Source organism: Panthera pardus, unplaced genomic scaffold, assembly GCF_024362965.1.
Source record: "Panthera pardus isolate Hobbes unplaced genomic scaffold, ASM2436296v1 HiC_scaffold_22, whole genome shotgun sequence".
Taxonomy (NCBI): domain Eukaryota; kingdom Metazoa; phylum Chordata; class Mammalia; order Carnivora; family Felidae; genus Panthera; species Panthera pardus.
The window spans coordinates 4,122,160-4,142,030 of NW_026526788.1; the positions used below are offsets into that span (position 1 = coordinate 4,122,160).

Genomic DNA, 19,871 nt, shown 5'->3' on the forward strand with positions numbered 1-19,871 from the left:
TAGGGGAGAGCACAGTTGGAAATTCCACAGCTTGATATCTGGAGGTGCTCTGGTGGGAAGGGCGAATCCCCAGTGGCAGGCAGCAAGGTCAGAGGGGTCTGCGGGGCACACAGGGAGAAGTGGTTCTTCTGCTAGGAGGGCATTTGGTAGAGGCCTAACAGCCTCCCCACAGGCAAAGGTCCCAGCAGACCCCGAAAAACAGCCACATTTGCTGGGATTGGAACAAAGACACCAGGGTGCAGTGAAACCTGGTGCTGACTGTGTGCTGTGTTTTGCCATAATTTCTAAACTTCTGCCACTGTGCGATTGCAGGAACTTTTCTGGGGCAAGCGTGCACCCGGCCGCAATCTCTGAACCTCTGCAACAGCGCAACAGCGGGAACGTTCCGGGGCCAAGCCGGCACCTGGCAAATGCCTGGCAAGACACTCCCCCAGAGGGTAGGAGCGGGTCCAAGCCGAGGGGATCTCAGAAGCGAGGGGTTTAGAAACACAGCCCCATATGAGACATAATTCAGGAGGGAGGTATCGCCTAACAGGCTGATGGCTTAGACCCGGACAATGTAGAAGTGAGGAGTGGACAGAAACCAGAGACAAGGGAGGGGTTCTTGATTGTTGGTCGGTGAGAGTGCAGAGTTCTAGTGCCAGAGACTGGGAATCTGGGTGATGCCATTTTCACCTCTCCTGCACATGCGCATACAAGCACACGCACGCACCACACTGATCCACCCCATTAAGCTAAGAAGCACCACCTAGTGGAAAATGGAGCTGTTACACCAAGCCCTGTCCAATTGTGCCAACCAAGCTCAGGCCCTAGAGGACCACCACAAGTCTCTCCCCCTGCTTAGTGCAGGACTATAAAGTGCTTCAAGGTTAGACCTCTAGAGGAAACTGGATGTAATTTTTTTCAGATCTCATTCTGTTCACAGGTCCATCTATTCTTTTTTTTCTTTTCTTTTTCTTTTCTTATTCTTAGATACAGAAAGAAAAAAATTTATTTTTACTTTACATTATTTAAAAAATTCTTTTTAATTTTTTTACTATATATTTTTTATTTTATTGTAATTTTTTAATTCTATTTTACTTTTGTCATTTAATTTTATTCTATTTTATTGTATACTTTTTTTAAATTTTTAAATGTTTTCTTATTTTTTTCCCTTTATTTTCTTTCCCTTTTTTCTCTTTTCTGTCAAGCTTCTTTCAACAACCAGACCAAAACATACCTAGGATCTAGCTTCTTTTATTTGATTTTTTGTATTGTTTCCAATATTTAATTTTATTCTTTTTCGTCATCCAAAATGACAAAACGAAGCAATTCACCCCAAAAGAAAGAACAGGAAGAAATGACAGCCAGGGGCTTAATCAACACAGCTATAAGATGTCTGAACTAGAATTTAAAATCATGATAATAAGAATACTAACCGGGGTTGAAAAAAGGCATAGAATCCCTTTCTGTGGAGATAAAAGAAGTAAAATCTAGTCAGGATGAAGTAAAAAATGCTATAACTGAGATGCAATCTCGAATGGATCCCACTGCAGCAAGGATGGGTGAAGCAGAGCAATATAAGCAATATAAGACAAAATTATGGAGAATTATGAAGCAGGAAAAAACAGGGACATGAAGGCAAAAGAGCACGATATAAGAATTAGAGAAAACGGTGACTCTAAAAAGGAGTAACATCAGAATCAGGAGTCCCAGAAGATAAAGAGGGAGAAAAAGGGGTAGAAGGTTTATGCGAGCAAATCATAGTGGGGAAGTTTCCTAACTTACAGAAAGACACAGACATCAAAGTCCAAGAAGCACAGAGAACTCCCATTAGAGTCAATAAAAACCAAGCCTCAACAAGGCATATCATAGTCAAATTCACAGAATACACAGACAAGGAAAGAATTATGAAAGCATAAAGGAAAAAAAAAAAAAAAGTCCTTAGCCTATAAGGGAAGACAGATCAGACTTGCAGCAGACCTATCCACAGAAACTTGGCAGGCCAGAAAGGAGTGGTGGGATATACTCAACGTGCTGAATTGGAAAAACACACAGCCAGGAATTCTTTATCCAGCAAGGCTGTCATTCAAAATAGAAAGTGAGATAAAGAGTTTCCCAGACTAACAAAAACTAAAGGAGTTAGTGACCACTAAACCAGCCCTGCAAGAAATTTTAAGGGGGGACTCTCTGAGGGGACAAAAGACAAAACAAAACAAAACAAAAATACCAAAAGCAACAAAGACTAGAAAGGACCACAGAACACCAACAGAAACTCCAACTCTACAGGCAACACAATGGCACTAAATTCCTAACTTTCAGTACTCACTCTAAATGTCAATGGACTAAACGCTCCACTCAAAAGACATAGGGTATCAGAATGGATAAGAAAACAAGATCCATCTATATGCTGTTTACAAGAGACACACTTTAGACCTAAAGACACCTTCAGATTGAAAGTAAGGGGATAGAGAACCAACTATCATGGTAATGGTCACCAAAAGAAAGCTGGAGTGGCCATTATATCAGACAATCTAGATTTTAAAATAAACACTGTAACAAGAAATAAAGGGCATTATACCATTAAAGGGCATTCAGGAGTCTATCCACCACGAAGAGCTAACAATTGTAAACATTTATGCCTCCAACGTGGAGAAACCCAAATATAGGTATCGATTTATCACAAAAACAAAGAACCTCATTGATAGTAATACCATATTAGGGGACTTCAACACCCTACTTACAGCATGGACAGATCATCTAAGCAGAAGATCAACAAGGAAACAATAACCTTAAATGACACACTGGGCTGGATGAACAGATATATTCAGAACATTTCATCCTAAAGCAGCAGAATACATGTTCTCGAGTGCAAATGGAACATTCTCCAGAATAGATCACATACTGGGACACAAATTGGCCCTCAACAAGTCCAAAAAGATCTAGATCATACCGTGCATATTTTCAGACTACAATGCTATGAAACTCAAAATCAACCACAAGATAAAAATTGGAAAGAAAATGAATACTTGGAGATTAAAGAACATCCTACTGAAAAATGAATGGGTTGGGGTGCCTGGGTGGCTCAGTTGGCTAAATGTCCATCTTCAGCTCAGGTCACGATCTCACAGTTCATGGGTTCGAGCTCCACATCAGGCTCTGTGCTGACAGCTCAGAGCCTGGAGCCTGCTTCAGATTCTGTGTCTCCCTCTCTCCCTGCCCCTCCCTCACTCATGCTCGCTCTCTCTCTCTCTCTCTCTCTCTCTCTCTCTCTCTCAAAAATAAATAAACATTAAAGAAAAAAGAATGAATGGGCTAACCAAAAAGTTAAAGAGGAAATTAAAAAGTACATGGAGGCCGATGAAAGTGATAACATGACAGCCCAAAACCTCTGGGATGCAGCTGCAGGTGGTCATAAGAGGGAAATATATAGCAATTCAGACCTTCCTAAAGAAGGAAAAAAGGTCTCAGATACACAATCTAACCTTACACCTTAATGAGCTGGAAAAAGAACAGAAAAGAAAACCCAAAACCAGCAGAAGATTGCAAATAATGAAGATTAGAACAGAAATCAATGCTATTGAAATAAAACAAAACCAAAGCAATAAACAAACAAAAAATAGTAGAAGAGATCAATGAAATCAGTAGCTGATTCTTTGAAAGAATTAACAAAACTGATAGGCCCCTAGCCAGTTTGATCAAAAATAAATAGGAAAGGACCCAAATAAATAAAATCAAGAATGAAAGAGGAGAGATCACAACCAACACTGCAGAAATACAAACAATAATAACACAATATTATGAGCAATTATATGTCAATAAATTGGGCAACCTGGAAGAAATGGACAAATCCCTAGAGACATATAAACTACCAAAACTGAAACAGAAAGAAATAGAAAACTTGAACAGACCCATAACCAGTAAAGAAATCAAATCAGTAATCAAAAACTCTCCCAAAAAACAAGAGTCCAGGACCAGATGGCTTTCCAGGGTAATTCTACCAAACCTTTAAAGAAGAATTAATACCTACTCTTTTGAAGCTGTTCCAAAAAAAAAAAAAAAGAAAAGAAAAAGAAAAAAGAAAAAGAAAAGAAAGAAAAGAAAAATAAGAAAAGAAATGGAAGGAAAACTTCCAAACTCATTCTATGAGGCCAGCATTACCTTGAGCCCAAAACCAAAGACCTCACTAAAAAAGAGAACTACAGACCAATTTCCCTGATGAACATGGATGGAAAAATTCTCAACAAGATACTAGCCAGCCAGATCCAACAATACATTAAAAGAATTATTCACCGAGATCAAGTGGGATTTATTCCTGGGCTACAGGGCTGGTTCAATATCTGCAAATCAATCAAAGTGAAATTAATCACATTAATAAAAGAAAGAATAAGAAGCACACGACCCTCTCAATAGACACAGAAAAAGCATTTGACAAAATACAGCATCCTTTCTTGATAAGAACCCTCAAGAAAGTATGGATAGAAGGATAATACCTCAAGATCATAAAAGCCATCTACGAAAGACCCACCACTAATATCATCCTTAATGGGGAAAAACTGAGAGCTTTTCCTCTAAGGTCAGGTACACAACAGGGATGTCAACTCTCGGCACTGTTTTTCAACATAGTATTGCAAGTCCTAGCCTCAGTAATCAGACAACACAAAGAAATAAAAGCCATCTTAATTGGAAAGGAGGAAGTCGAACTTTCACTCTTCGCAGACGACATGATACTCTGTATGGAAAAACCCAAAAGATTCCACCAAAAAACTGCTAGAACTGCTCCACGAATTCAGCAAAGTTGCAGGATATAAAATCAATGCACAGAAATCGGTTGCATTTTTATACACCAATAATGAAACAGCAGAAAGAGAAGCCAAAGAATCGATCCCATTTACAACAGCACCAAAACCCATAAAATACCTAGGAATAAACCTAACCAAAGAGGTACAAAATCTATACACTGAAAACTATAGGAAGCTTATGAAAGAAACTGAAGAAGACACAAACAAATAGAAATACATTCCATGCTCATGGACTGGAAGAACAAATATTTTTTAAACGTCCATACTACCCAAAGCAATCTACATATTCAATGCAATCCCTATTAAAATAACACCAGCATTCTTCATAGAGCTAGAACAAACAATCCTAAAATTTGTATGGAACCAGAAAAGACCCTGAATAGACAAAGCAATCCTGAAAAAGAAAACCAAAGCTGGAGGAACGACAATTCTGAACTTCAAGCTGTATTACAAAGCTATAATCATCAAGACATTATGGTACTGACACAAAAACAGACACATAGATCAATGGAACAGAATAGAGAACCCAGAAATGGATCCACAAACTATGTGGCCAACTAATCTTTGACAAAGCAATGGAATGGAAAAAAGACAGCAGCAAATGGTGTTAGGGGAAACTGGACAGAGACATGCAGAAGAATGAACCTGGAACACTTTATTACACCTTACACAAAAATAAACTCAAAATGGATGAAAGATCTAAAGATAAGACAGAAAGCCATCAAAATCCTAGAGGAGAAAGCAAGCAAAAACCTGTTTGACTTCGGCCACAGCAACTTCTTACTCAACACGTCTCTGGAGGCAAGGGAAATAAAAGCAAAAATGAACTAGAGGCAAGAGAAATAAAAGCAAAAATGATCATCAAGATAAAAAGCTTCTACACAGCAAAGGAATCAATCAGCAAAACTAAAAGGCAACCGATGGAATGAGAGAATATATATGCAAATGACATATCAGATAAAGGGTTAGTTTCCAAAATCTATCAAGAACTTACCAAACTCAACACCCGAAAAAACAATCCAGCGAAGAAATGGGCACAGGACATGAACAGACACTTTTCCAGAGAAGACATCTAGATGGCTAACAGGCACATGAACAAATGCTCAGCATACTCATCACCAGGGAAATACAAATCAAGACCACAATGACACACCACCTCACGCCTACAAAACAGATAAACATAAAGGAAGGGAAGCAAAAATATAAAAACAGGGAGGGGAAAATAACAGAAGAGACGCTTAAATACAGAGAACAAACTGAGGGTTGTTGTGGGTTTTGTGGGTAGGGGATGGGACACTTGCTGGGATGAGCACTGGGTGGTATACATAGGGGATGAAACACTGGATTCTACTCCTAAAATCACTGTACTATGTGCTAACTTGGATGTAAATTTAAAAAAAAAAAACAATAAAATTAAAAAAAAGAAGCTACAAAAAAGCTACTAGAATAAGTATTTAACAAGGTTCCAAGATACTACCCTAAATATACAACAATAAGTGTATATATTATCAATGAACAATCAGAAACTTCAATTATACAATACCACTTAATGCTAGTGTCAAACACACGTATAATACAAACATGCTTACTTTGAAAGAAACTGCCAAACTGTTTCCTAAAATGGCTACACAATTTTCCAACCCCACTAGAATGAATCAGAGTTCTTGTTGCTGCACATCCTTACCAGCATTTGGTGTTGTTAGTGTTCTGGATTTGGACCATTCTGATAGCTGTGTAGTAATATCTTCTTGTTATGTGCTTTTAGTTTCAAATTCCACTTGTTCATTGCTGATATATAGGGAAGTGAATAACTTTTATATATTAACCTTGTATCCTCCAATATTGCTAAACCACTTATTAGTTCTAGGGAGTTTTTTGTCATCAATTTTTTAATTTTCCACATAGAAAATCATGACATCTCTGAAGACACAGTTTCATTTCTTCCTTAACAAGAAGTATACCTTTATTTCCTTTTCTTATCTTATTGCATTAGGCAGGGCATCCAATATATGTTGAGAAGGAATAGTAAGAGAGGACATCCTTGCCTTCTTCCTGATATTAGTGGGAAAACTAGTTTCTCACCATTACAATGTGAGCCATAGGTATTTTGTAGAAGTTCTTAGATCAAGTTAAGGAAATTCTCCACTAATTCTAGTTTTCTGGGAGTTTTTATCATGAATGTTGGTGGATGTTTTCAAATGATTTTTTCTGCATCTGTTGATATGATCATGTGATTTTTCTTCTTTACCCTGTTGATGTGATTGATTACATTATTTGATTTTTGAATATTGAACAAGCCTTGCATATCTCAGATAAATTCCATTTGGTCGTGGTATACAATTTTTTTTATACATTGTTGGAAATGACTGGGTAACACTCTGTTGAGGATTTTTTGCATCTGTTCATGACATTAATCTGTAGTCTTCTTTTCATGTAATGTCTTTGGTTTAAGTATTAGAGTAATTCTGATCTCATAGAATGTATTAAGAAGTATTCCTTTTGCCTCTACCTTCTAAAATAGATGGTGGAGAATTGGTATAATTTCTTCACTAAATGTTTGGTAGAATTCAACAGTGAACCTCTTTGAGCCTTGTTTCGAAAGTTTGTTAATTATTGATTCAATTTCTTTAATAAATGCAATCCTAAACAGATAATCATTTTCCTTGTATGAGTCTTTGGTGGATTACATCTTTCTAGGAATTGGCCCATTTCATCTACGTTATCTACATTGAGTTATTCACAATACTACTTTATCATACTTTTAGTGTCCATGGAATCTATAGTGGATATCCCCTCATTTATTTCTATAATTAGTAATTTGCATCTCCTGGTTTTTTTTTCTTAATTGGCCAGGGTACAGGCTTATTAATTTTATCAATCTTTTTTTAAAAAACCAGCTCTTTGTTTTATATATTTTCTCTATCAATTTCCATTTTTCAATGCCATTGATTTTTTTGTTCTAACTTTTATTATTTATTTTCTTTTGTTCACTTCAGAATTAATTTGCTCTTCTTTTTCTAGTTTCCTAAGGTGGAAGTTTAGATTATTGATTTTAGATCTTTTTTCTTTTCTAATATATACATTTCATGCTACATTTCACCCTAAGCATTGCTTTTGCTGAATCCTACTCATTTTGAGAAGTTGTATTTTCATTTTCATTTCATTCAAAATATTATTTAAATTCTTCTTGAGATTTCTCCTTTGATCCATGTGCTACTTAGAAGTGTGTTATTTAGGGGCATCTGGGTGGCTCAGTCGGTTGAGCATCCGACTTTGGCTCAGGTCATGATCTCGCGGTTCATGAGTTTGAGCCCTGCATCAGGCTCTGTGCTGACAGCTCAGAGCCTGAAGCCTGCTTCGGATTCTGTGTCCCCCTCTCTCTCCACCCCACCCCTGCTTGTCCTCTGTCTCTGTCTCTCAAAAATGAATAAACATTAAAAAAAAAGAAGTGTGTTGTTTAATCTCCATATATTTTGGAATTTTTAATTCCACTGTGGTCTGAAAGCAGACACAGTATGCTTTCTATTCTTAAATGTGTTAATATGTGTTTTATGGCCTAAGATGTGGTCTGTCTTAGTGAATATTTCCTGGGAGTTTGAGAAGAATGTGTATTCTGCTATTGTTGGATGAAGAAGCCTACACATGTCAATATATTCAGTTGATTAATGATTCTGTAGAGTTCATCTACGCCCTTACTGATTTTCTGCCTTCTGGATCTGTCCATTTATGATAGAGAGGTATTCAAGTCTCCTATTACAATAGTGGATTCATCTTTTTCTCCTTATAATTTTATCAGTTTCCCCTTCAAATATTTTGATATTCTGCTGTGAGGTACATACACGCTCAGGATTGTTATGTCTTCTTGGAGAGCTGATCCTTTGAATATTATGTAATGCTCCTCTTTATCTCTGAAAACTTCTCTTGCTCTGAAGTCCACTCTATTGCTCTGCAGTATGAAATCAATACAGCCATTCTCTTCTTTTTTCTTTATTTTTTTTAGAGGGAGAGCAAGAGCAGGGGAGAAGGGCAGAGGAAGGGGGAGACAGAAAAAGAGAGGGAGAGGGAGAGGGAGAGGGAGAGGGAGAGGGAGAGGGAGAGGGAGAGGGAGAGGGAGAGGGAGGGGGGAGAGAGAGGGGGAGGGAGAGAGAGGGAGAGAGAGAGAGAGAGAGAGAGAGAGAGAGAATCTTAAGCAGGCTGCACAATCAGCGCAGAGCCTGACACAGGGCTCGATCCCACAACCCTGGGATCATGACCTGAGCTGAGAACAAGAAACAGACACTCAACGGACTGAGCCCCCAGGCACACTATATTTTTGCTTTCTTTTTCTTAGTTTTTTAGCAAGGTACATATTTCTCCATCCATTTACCTCCAAGATGTATGTGTCTGTGTATTTAAAGTGGATTTCTTTTGGATGATATATAGGTGGGTCTCGTTCTTGGAACCTCTCTGACAATCTCTGCCTTTCAATCAGTGCATTTGCACCATTAGTGTGTACAGTGATTATTGATACAGTTGGATTAATACTTGCTATATTTGTTACTGTTCCTTATTCATTGCCCTTGGTCTTTGTTCCTATTTTTGTCTTTCACTCTTTTTCTGCCTTTTGTAGTTTTAATTGATTTCATATGATTTCATTTTCTCTCCTTTATTAACATATCAGGTATACCTCTTTTTTAATACTCTTTTAGTTGTTGCCCTAGAATGTGCAATATCCATTTATAATTAAGTCAAGTCCACTTTCAAATAACACTGTGCCACTTTATGGGTAATGCAAGTACTCATAATAACTATACACTTATATTTATTTGATTATGTGATTGCAATAAATAGAAAAAACGGAAATATTTATTTCACCCTCACTTATTCCTTCTCTGATAATCTTCCCTCCTTTATGTAGTTCTGAGTGTCAGTCCTACATTATTCTTCTTTTCTCTGAAGAACTTCTTTTAACATGTCTTGCAAGGCAGGTCTACTGGCAACCAATCTCCTTCAACAAATCACTTCTGAAGGATCATTTTTCAGGGTACAGAATTATAGCTTGGTGGGTTTTTTTTTTCTCTCAATACCTTAACTATTTCCCTCCACTCTTGTTTTGCTTGAGTTGTTTCCTGTCATGAGTCAGCTTAGGCTGCCATAGCAAAATACAGTGTGTGTATTACTAAGCACGATGTCTTAAACACCATAAATTTATTTCTCACAGTTCTGAAGTCAGGAGGCCACGGATTATGGTGCCAGCATGGTCAGATGCTGGTACAGGCTCCCTTCTGGGTTTGCAGATGGCCACTTGCTCTCTGTGTCTTCACACAGCAGTGATTTCTCTTCTTACAGGGGCACTAATCCCATCATGAGGGCCCCACCCTCTGGACCTCATCTAAACTGAATTATCTCCCCAAAGCCCATTAGGATTTCAACAGTTGAATTTGGGGAAAACAACTCAGTCTGTAACAGCTCCTGAGCAGAAACCACATACAATTCTTATCTTTGCTCCTCCAAAGGTAAGATAATTCTTCCTCCGGTTTCCTTCAAGATTTTTTCTTTGATCTTTGGTTTTTCGCATTTTGAATGATATGCACTGGTTTAGTTTTTGTTGTTTTTGTTGATGTTTTGAATTCATCTGCTTGGTGTTTTTTGAGATTCCTGAATTTGTGGCTTGGTGTCTGACACTAATTTGGGGAAATTCTCAGTCATTAATGCTTCAAAGTATAATTTTCTACTCTGTTTTCTCTTTCTTCTCCTTCTGACATTTTCATTACACGTATGTTCCATCTTCTGTAGTTGTTCCACAGTCCTTGGATATTTTGTTGTCTTCAGTCTTTTTCTCTTTGCTTTTTCATTCTGGAAGTTTCCACTGACATAGCCTTAAGCTCAGAGATTCTTTCCTCAACTATGTCCATCAAAAGCATTCTTTGTTTCTATTACAGTGTTGTTGTTTTTCACCAGCATTTCCTTTTGATTCTTCTTGAAAATGTCCATCTCTCTGCTTATACTGCCCGTCTGTCCTTGCATACTGTCTACTTCATCCTTTAGCATATTAATCATAATTGTTTTACATTCCCAATCTGATAATTCCCACATCTCTGCTATATCTAAACCTGATTCTGATGCTTGCTCTATCCATTCCAACTGTGTTTTATGGCTTTTAGTATGCCTTGTAATTTTTTTTCTTGATAGCCAGACATGACACGCTGGGTAAAAGGAACTGTGGTAAACAGGTCTTTAGTGATGTGACGTTAAGGCATGGGGGAGAAGTATTTTATAGTCCTATGATTACTGCTCAGCTTTTTAGTGAGCCTGTGCCTCTGGACTATGAACTTCATAAGTGTTTCTGAGTGCTGCTTAGGTAAGACAGAATGGTGGGGCTGGACTGGAGTTGGTATTTCCTTTCGCCCACATGGAAGGCTAGAGCCAACTGGAGTTTGGCATTTCCCTTCCTCTAAGTCAGTTAGGCTCTTAAAAATCCCAGTAGTTTAGGCTGTGGGGAAATCATGAGGTCAGGCCTTGTTAAGAAGAGAATGCTCTTCTTGTTAAGAAGAGAATGTTTACTCTTCCCCTCCACCTACTAAAAGCAAGAGTTGGATTTTGGGATTTTTCTCCAATATTCACTGTGAAAACCTGTTCCAAGCTCCTGGAGGTAAAACTCACAAAATTGTGCCGCCTCCTGGAGAAGTGGACCCCCTGGGAGATATTAACTCTCAGACTTGCCCAGACTGAGCCTTCGGCAATTCCTTGATTACGGCTCAGGTTTTCCCACCCTTGTACTCATTCCCATGGAGGTTCCTGCTCCAGGAGCTTGTGATCCCCTGTATCTACCTGTCCGTCTCTCCAATTTAGGAAGCAGTGATTTGCTCGCTTCTTGCCTTCTCTGATGGATCCAAAAAGAGTTGTTGATTTTTTTAAATTTGTTCAACTATTTACTTAGTGTTAGGATAAAGTAACAACTTTCCAACCCTTCACATACTGGACCAGAAACCAGAAGCCAGTAATTGTTTTTTGACAAAGCTTCCAAGGTAATTCAATGGGGGAAATGTTAGTCTTTTCAACAATCGTGTCAGTGAATCTCAATCTTTACCTCACCTCATACACAAAAATCAACTCAAAGTGGGTCAGAGATCTAAATGTAAAAGCTGCAACTATAAAACTTCTAGGAAAAAATGTTTGTGACCTTGTGTTAGACAAATATTTTTTAGATAGGACATAAGAAGTGCAAACCATAAAATAAGTAATTGACAAATTGGATTTCCTTATAATTAAAATGTCTACTCTTTGATAAATGCTGTTAATGAAATGAAAAGACAAGCCAAGGACTAGAAAAAAATATATGTACACTATATATTTGATAAAGGACTGGTATTCATAACATGTAAAAAAAACCTCTTATATCTCAGTAAGAACATATAATGCAATTTTTTAAATGGGCAAAAGACTTTAACAGATTTTTCACCAGAAAAGATACATAAGTAGCAAGCTAAAGTATGGCACATACTTGACAACAGTCATTATTAGAGAAATGCAAATTATAGCCACAATCAGATACTAGTTCCTACTGGAATGAGTACTATTTTTAAAAACTATTACAAATTTTAACTGCTAGAAAGAATCTGGAACACTTGGAAATCTCAAAGACTCTGAAGGGATCAAAAATGGTGCACACTTTGAACAACAGCTTGGCAGTTTCTTATGAAGTTAAACATTGATTAACCACTTGACCCAGCAATACCACTCCTAAGTATTTACTAAGAATAATAAAAACACATATCCACACTAATACTTGTACACAAATGTTTATAGAAGGTTCATCTATAATTTGGGGTGCCTGGGAGGCTCAGTCAGTTAAGCATCTGACTTTGGCTCAGATCATGATCTAAGGGTTCGTGGGTTCAAGCCCCGCATCAGGCTCTGTGCTGTTAGCTAGGAGCCTGGAGCCTGCTTCAGATTCTGTCTCCCTTTCTCTCTGTGCCCCATGCCCTCCACCCCGCTCATATGGCGCTCTCTCTCTCTCTCTCTTAAAGGTAAATAAACATTAAAAAAATTATTCTTAAAAAAAAGTTTTATCTATAATTTTCAAAAACTGGAAAAAACCACAGAAATACTACTTGGTGATAAAAAAGAAAAACTACTGACATGTGTAACAACATGGTAGGATCTCAAAAGCATTCTGCTAAGTGAAAGAAGTCAAACTCTCAGAAAGCTACATGTTGTATATTCCATTTATATGAGATTCGAGAAAAAGCAAGACTGGAATGACAGAAAGCAGATCAGCAGTGGCAGAAACCTGGGCATTGGAGAGAAAGGACTACAAAGGAGCATAGAGAACACTCGGGGGAGGTGGAATTGTTCTATATCATGATTGTGATGTGTGTATTGTGATATTATTAAAGAATTCATAATAAATAATATTTTGATGATATTTGATTATATACAGTCATCAAAACTCATATAATTATATATTTAAAACCCATGAATTTTATCGTATGAAGTTGTGTTTTATAAGTTATAACCATAGAAATCAATTCAGTCATAGCCAAAGGTTACAGTAGGAAGAAGAGGGTGGCTTATGAAGGGATACCAGGGAACCTTGGAGTTGGTGCAAACATCGCTCAACTTGAGCGTGGTGTTAGTTACATGACTACATACATCCATCAAAACTCACCTAAGTGTATATATTAAAAAGGTAAATTTTACAGTATAGAGTTTATATCCCAGTAAATCAGACTTTTTAAATGTATGGAAACAAAAAACAACAGGTGTTGGCAAGGATGTGGAGAGAAAGGAGCCCTTGTACACGGTTGGTCGGGATGCAAACTGGTGTAGTGACTGTGGAGAACAGGATGGGGGTTCCTCGAAAAATTAAAAATAGAACAACCCTACAGTCCAGCAATCACACTACTGGGTATTTATGCAAAGAATATAAAAACACTAATTCAAAGGAATGCATGTATCCCTAGGTTTGTAGTAGCATTATCTACAATGGCCAAACTATGGAATCAGCCCAAGTGTCCACTGACCAATGAATGGATAAAGATGTCGTGTCTGTGTGTGTGTGTGTGTGTGTGTGTGTGTGTGTGTGTGTGTGTGTGTTTGTGTGTGTGTGGATTAAGGAGTGCCCTTTCTGTGATGAGTACCAAGTGTTGTGTGGAAATGTTGAATCACTAAATTGCACACGTGAAACTAACATAGCACTGTACGTTAACTAACTGGAATTAAACTGAAAACTAAACACCAAGAACAAAAAAATTAAAAATACTCTTAAAAAATTAAAATACAAAACAATAAAAAATTAAAATGCGCGAAAAATATGTATGTAAACAGACACCGAAACACAACAGAGTAAGTAATAAACAAAGGGTCCTGTGCGCAAGAGCTTGTGACCCCCAAGTTTTACAGACAGATGTTTTACAAAAGGCAGTAGGAAGAGATCCTCAGAAGTACAAGGACTCAGAAAATAATCCATGTACTTTTCCTGAATAAAACCGTGACAGAATAGAAGAATGTATTTCAAAAGAAAGAATGCCAGAAACATTGATTCCTTCTGTAATGACTGTTCTACATGATGGTATAAACGTGGTGACAGTGTCCCCACCAGCACATAAGTTACCTTTGTGCATTAGAAGAAAGAATCTTCCTCTTCCCCTTTTTCTATGCGAAAGAAACTACCTATACGAAAGGGATGGAAGCAGTGAGGGAGGAAATCAGGCCATTGAGGGTCACAGACAAATTCATGGGAATGCCCTGGGAGAGGATCATGTCACACTCCCCGTCTTCCACAAGTGGGAATAAACAATGACCTTTCTGCCACCCACAATGATGCATTTAATAAGACTGGAAGTTACTCTTTTGAAAGAGTTGGCTAAGAAGTGTCATTTGATCTTAAAAACCCTATGGAACATGCATTATTTTTACCTTCTTTTTTACATTAAATTTCTATTTTATCAGATGTACCTGTTGTTTAAAACATTAAATGTGGGATGTCCATAAAGTCAACAAATGTGTGTAATATTAATTAAATTTTCCTGAACGAAGATGCCCCCGACATTACGTGTATTACTGTCTTCAGACTTTATGGGCACTCTACAATTCTATAATACTGAAAATGAGCAGCAGTGTTCCCTGTCTACACCACCTCATGGCCCAAATTCCTGCTGCCTGAAGGCAGCTTGTGCTTCTTCGCCCATGTTTCTCCATATTGCCAGGTGACATATTGTTTTGTTATTTCTTTTTTTTTAATGTTTTATTTATTTTTCAGAGATAGAGGCAGAGCATGAGCAGGGGAGGGGTAGGAAGAGGGAGACACAAACTGAAGCAGGCTCCAGCTCAGAGCTGTCGGCACAGAGCCCAGCGCACTCGAACGCACGAACCGTGAGATCATGACCTGAGCCGAAGTTGGGCACTTAACTGACTGAACCACCCAGGCGCCCCTGTTATTTTGTGATCTTTTTCTATCTTAGATTTTATTTGCTGACTTTCCAGTGTGCGAGACAGGATTAAGACAGCCCAGGGGCACCTGGATGGCTCAGCCAGTTAAGCGTCCGACTGTGGCTCAGCTCATGATCTCACGGTTCGTGAGTTCAAGCCCCGCGTCGGGCTCTGTGCTGACAGCTCAGAGCCTGGGGCCTACTTCAGATTCTGTGTCTCCCTCTCTCTCTGCCCCTCTCCCCCACACATGCTCTATCTCTCTCTATATCAAAAATAAATAAACATTAAAAAAATTAAAAAGAAAAAAAAAAGGCAGCCCTGATGGTCACACTCACACAAACTCGCTCACACACGCACTTCCCTTCCCCATATAACTGTCATTCCAGTCGCCACAAATACAAAGAATTATTCACAGCTGAGCCACTGCATGCATAGTAATTACCTCTGGTTTTCTGACACAACTTTCTGTTTTCCTGAGGTCAATGCTCATCTTGTGTTTTCATCCTCGTGGGCCTCCCTTGCTGCCCTCCTGAGCTTCAACTTTCTCCATCTGGAGAAGTCTACGGGTCCTCTGTTTTCTAGATTTTAAAACCATGTTGCTGTCGTACCCTCTCCTGTTCTCCGTCCACATAGCTTTACGCCATTGGATCTCTTTACTGCCTTTTGAGCCATACTTCAGAAAGCAGGGAGGGTCAACCCAACAGGTCCCGTTGACCGCCATGCTAGGCAGAGGCCCAGGGTCAGTAAGGAGGCCAGAGGGGCAGGTGCAGAGCGGGATGAGACCACGTGGCTGTGTGATCCCTAGCAAATCAGGTATCTTAAGATGTCTTCTAACGCCACCGAGGCCCCACCCTCGGGGCCCTGCCACTCCTGATGTGAGCAGATCCGCCTGAACCCCCAGTTAGTTTACTGAATGGGAGGAGGAGGGCAGAGGCCCTGGGTCCTGACGCCTACCTTCACGGCGCTGAAGCAGAGCACGTGGAGCAGGGCGGCGGAGGCGGCACTCCGGGCCACGCTGTAAACAGCCGACGTCATCCCGGAAACGGCTGAAACACAAACACCAAGGGTCTCGTGGTCAATAAATGTAACGACGCGAGGAGACGGTGGCGGCTCTGGAATACAAGATGTCTGCCGGGGGTGGAGGGGGGCAAAGAGGAAGTCCGAGGGGGCGGGCAAAAGCACTGGATGGCTGTTACCACGAGAAAGACAGACCACTTACTAAACATGCAGGAGGAAAGCATTTAGAACTGGGGGCACCATTCGTAGAAGACTGCGTGAACAGGCCCCGTGAGGACGTAGGGAGACCTCCTTGTTTACAGTTGAAAGCTGCTGGCCACCATAAACCTCGAGGGTGAAGGTTTCCACAGAAGGGGGTCAGAGAGAGAGATGAGTGGAATGAACAAGCAAAGCTAGCACGTGTGTGCGTGTGTGTGTGTGTGTGTGTGTGTGTGTGTGTGTAATGAGGTGGTCATAGTACTGATCACCAGCAACGCCCGAGTGCTTCATGTACAATTTCATTTAGTTTTTACAGAACCCCTAGGAGATCCACATGTTCATTTCCATTTAGAGAAGCATGAACTTTAAAGTTAAGCAACCGGCACAAAGTCTCCAGGTAAGGATTAGGCGAGGTTTTAATCCACCTTGGTGGGAATCTAAAGTGCCACGCCAAGGGAGGGTCCACACAGGCGGAGACACGGGTCCCCTGTCTGTCCAGGTGCACGCATGAAGCCGTTTAGTGCTCATGACAAAGAAAACCTAGCTGTCGGGACTCTCACTCCACTCAGCCCTTATCGGAACTTCAGACTCCTTTACAGGAAGAGTAGGGTGTCAATGACCTACCAGAACCTCCAAAAAACAGCATGTCAATCTGTTCCAGAAGGTAAACGCAGAAAGTGTCGATCTGCGGGAAGAGCCCAAGGAGGGAAATCGCAGGGAAGCAATATAAAAATACTGGAAGTGAACAGACAAAGTTGATGGTAAGTGTGCGGCCGATGGCCACCAGGTCCCCGAGACAATCCCGCCTGCTCCCGTTCCAGCACCCGGCCTGCCCTGCCCGCATCCTGGAGGCAAGACTGGACTCCTCGCACCCACAGAAGGAAGGTCTGCAGGCCGAGTGGAAACATGCCTGCAGAAGTAACAGGGGGCCGTGTCTGAGGAAGAGGCCTAGACGAGGACCCAGGAAAGACCTCGGGTGGTGAGGGAGGCAATGGACCAGTCCACAGTTTGCAAGAGCAGCTTTGCATGTGGGGGGCATGAGCATGGGAGGAAGAATCTGGGAAACTCCAGAAACAGGCAAACCTAAAGGGTGGTAGGTGGGCGGGTCTCTCCCTGCATGGGGGCTGGGGGTGCAAACATCGGAGCTGGGGGCTCCTCACTTTGTGCCTCTGTCCCCTGGTGCACTTGACGTGCTGAGCATCACCACATCTAAATGCCAACCACAGATTCGAGTTCAGTGGGAACTCCAGGTTCGCAGAGGAACAAGGGAGGGTGGTGATTAAGACGCCACCACAGGTGATGGTGGGGCACTGAAGGGACTGACTCCCCGGACACTGGAGCATCTGGGACATGAAGGTAGCCCTGCCTGGCCAGAGGACCGTGTTCCGTCCCCAAATTGTAACAGTGCAGCTGGATAAAACATCCACATGCCAGGACTCCACGTGTCCCCCAGATCATTTGTTAGAGGAAATAAGACGTACCAGAGCTGCGTTTCACAGCTACTTCCCTATTATCCTCTCTTGCTCAAGTCTTTGTAAGTTGGCTTTCATAGAAACACAGAATCTCCCATTCCTTCTGCTATAATACATCTGTCTTCTGTCTCAGTTTATTGAGTAGCATGTCAATGTAGTTCGATACTGATAAGCCTTAATAAAACTAAGGAAATTTGATTTGAAATCCCATATGCCCAAACGTTGGAACTATGTGCTAACACCGTGCATAAACCAGTCAACAGTGGGAGTGGGGATGGTGGGGGGGGGGGGGTTCAGCTATTTCTGAAAAATCAGAAATGTAAACTTTCCATTGTGAAATTGGAGAAACGAGAGTATCTGTACGGTCCCATGCTCTTGCTAGTAGTGGCTTAAAAGTAAGTATGGGACAATCCCCTCTACAATAATACCGGGGAACTGTTTCAACTCTCTTGCGGTTGGAACCATGTTTTGCTACACGTGGTGATTTTGCTGTAATGTTTTCTGTGGCAAGATTTCAACGATATTGTAAAAACCTAGAGCATCTGCGAGTAATGCACTTCTCAACCAAAGTATGCAATAAGACACAAATAGTGACCTACTAAACATAATTGTATAAAACACCATTTTTTTTCACTTGTGAACGGAACTCAAAGATACGGGGGAGACATAAGAAATAAAGAGAAATTTAATTATAGAGCATAGTTATAGGCATCAAAATTTAAATCCACATAATTTCAAGGGAACTAACATTCTTCTCAACTCTGAGACTCAAACCCAGAAGTGAAGATTGCACACTAAGCTGTACTCCCCATGGCCAGGATAGGGGCAGAGGGAAGGTGTGATGAGATTGCATTAGTTCACCTTCTCAAGTGCTGTGCATGTGGCAAAAACCACACCAAGAAAGAAGAACTTCCAGGGAAAAGTACGGGTGTGAAACAATATTTAAGGAAGCTGAATATTGGAAAATGTTCAAGAAAGCATGTAGGGTGCCTGAGTGGTTCAGTCAGTCAAGCATCTGACTTTGGCTCAGTTCGGATGTCAGGGTCTGTGGGTTCTTCAATCCCCATGTCAGGCTCTGTGCTGACAGCATGGAGCTTATTTGGGATTCTCTCTGTCTTCCCTCCTCTCTTTACTTCCCCTGCTCACACTCTCTCTCTCAAAAATAAACTAAAAAAAGAAAAAGAAAAAGAAGTATTCTCTATTAGAAATACATGAGGCAATGAAACCACAACTATGGAAGCAAAAAGGACTGGAGCCAGTGAATCATGGTCTGAGGGTGCTACGATGGTGGGAGACACGGGGGAGCCTTGGCCAGAGATGCTGTGGCCGTGCTTACAGAACCCGAGTTTCCTGGCCACAGTGGAAGGACAGGAGTCCACATGGAGCCCAGCGTCTAGATCCTTCCCAGGATGTATGAGAGAAGGAAATCATTACTCTTTACAATCAAAGCCAGGAAGGTGGAAGGAGAGCAAGGTGGGGAGCCCACACATCTCATGTGTCAGGCCATACTTCATGTGAATAAAGAAGCAGCCAGGGCGCCTTGATTTCAGCTCAGGTCATGATCCCAGGGTTGTGGGACTGAGCCCCGTGTCAGTGCGGAACCTGCTTGGGATTGTCTCTCTCTCTCTCTCTCTCTCTCTCTCTCTCTCCCCCTCCCTCTGCCTCCTCTCCCACTCACTCTCTCTCTCACTCTAAAATAAAAAATATATATATTTTTAAAAAGGAGCTAAATGGTTTTTGCATTAGAACAATTAGAAAATTACACCTGAAGTTGCTGAGGTTATTTTGTCCTTTTTCCAAAAGTAAAAGAAAAAGTCCCTGTGGCTACTGGCAATTTTCCCTGTGAACAGGTTTTTTTCTTAGCATACCACTGAGAGGGTCTATAATTTTCTCTCACTTCTTCCCTACTCCTCATTTTCCCTAATAATTACCATAAATGCAGAAACTTCTGGTACAGCCCCATTTCTTGGCAAGCTACATTTATAAATAA

General features: G+C 40.4%; 1 protein-coding gene and 1 long non-coding RNA gene across 6 annotated transcripts in view; one reads left to right on the forward strand and one right to left on the reverse strand.

The window, feature by feature from the left end:
- PCNX2 (pecanex 2) overlaps nt 1-19,871 on the reverse strand; it is a 299,669-nt gene that overhangs the window by 184,297 nt on the left and 95,501 nt on the right. For all 4 annotated transcript variants that reach the window (XM_019418990.2, XM_019418991.2, XM_019418992.2 and 1 more), the window contains exons 14-15: nt 17,034-17,144; nt 16,149-16,240 (exon numbers count right to left, since the gene is read on the reverse strand). In XM_019418990.2, coding sequence (XP_019274535.2) covers nt 16,149-16,240; nt 17,034-17,144 — 203 coding nt within the window. The remainder of the gene's footprint in view (nt 1-16,148; nt 16,241-17,033; nt 17,145-19,871) is intronic.
- LOC109248913 (uncharacterized) lies at nt 10,176-17,995 on the forward strand. Of its 2 annotated transcripts, XR_002072337.2 has the most exons (4): nt 10,176-10,276; nt 16,717-16,806; nt 17,071-17,170; nt 17,288-17,995. It is a non-coding gene; the product is annotated as an uncharacterized LOC109248913 (long non-coding RNA). The 2 variants fall into 2 exon arrangements; XR_002072336.2 differs by having other exon boundaries at nt 17,071-17,995.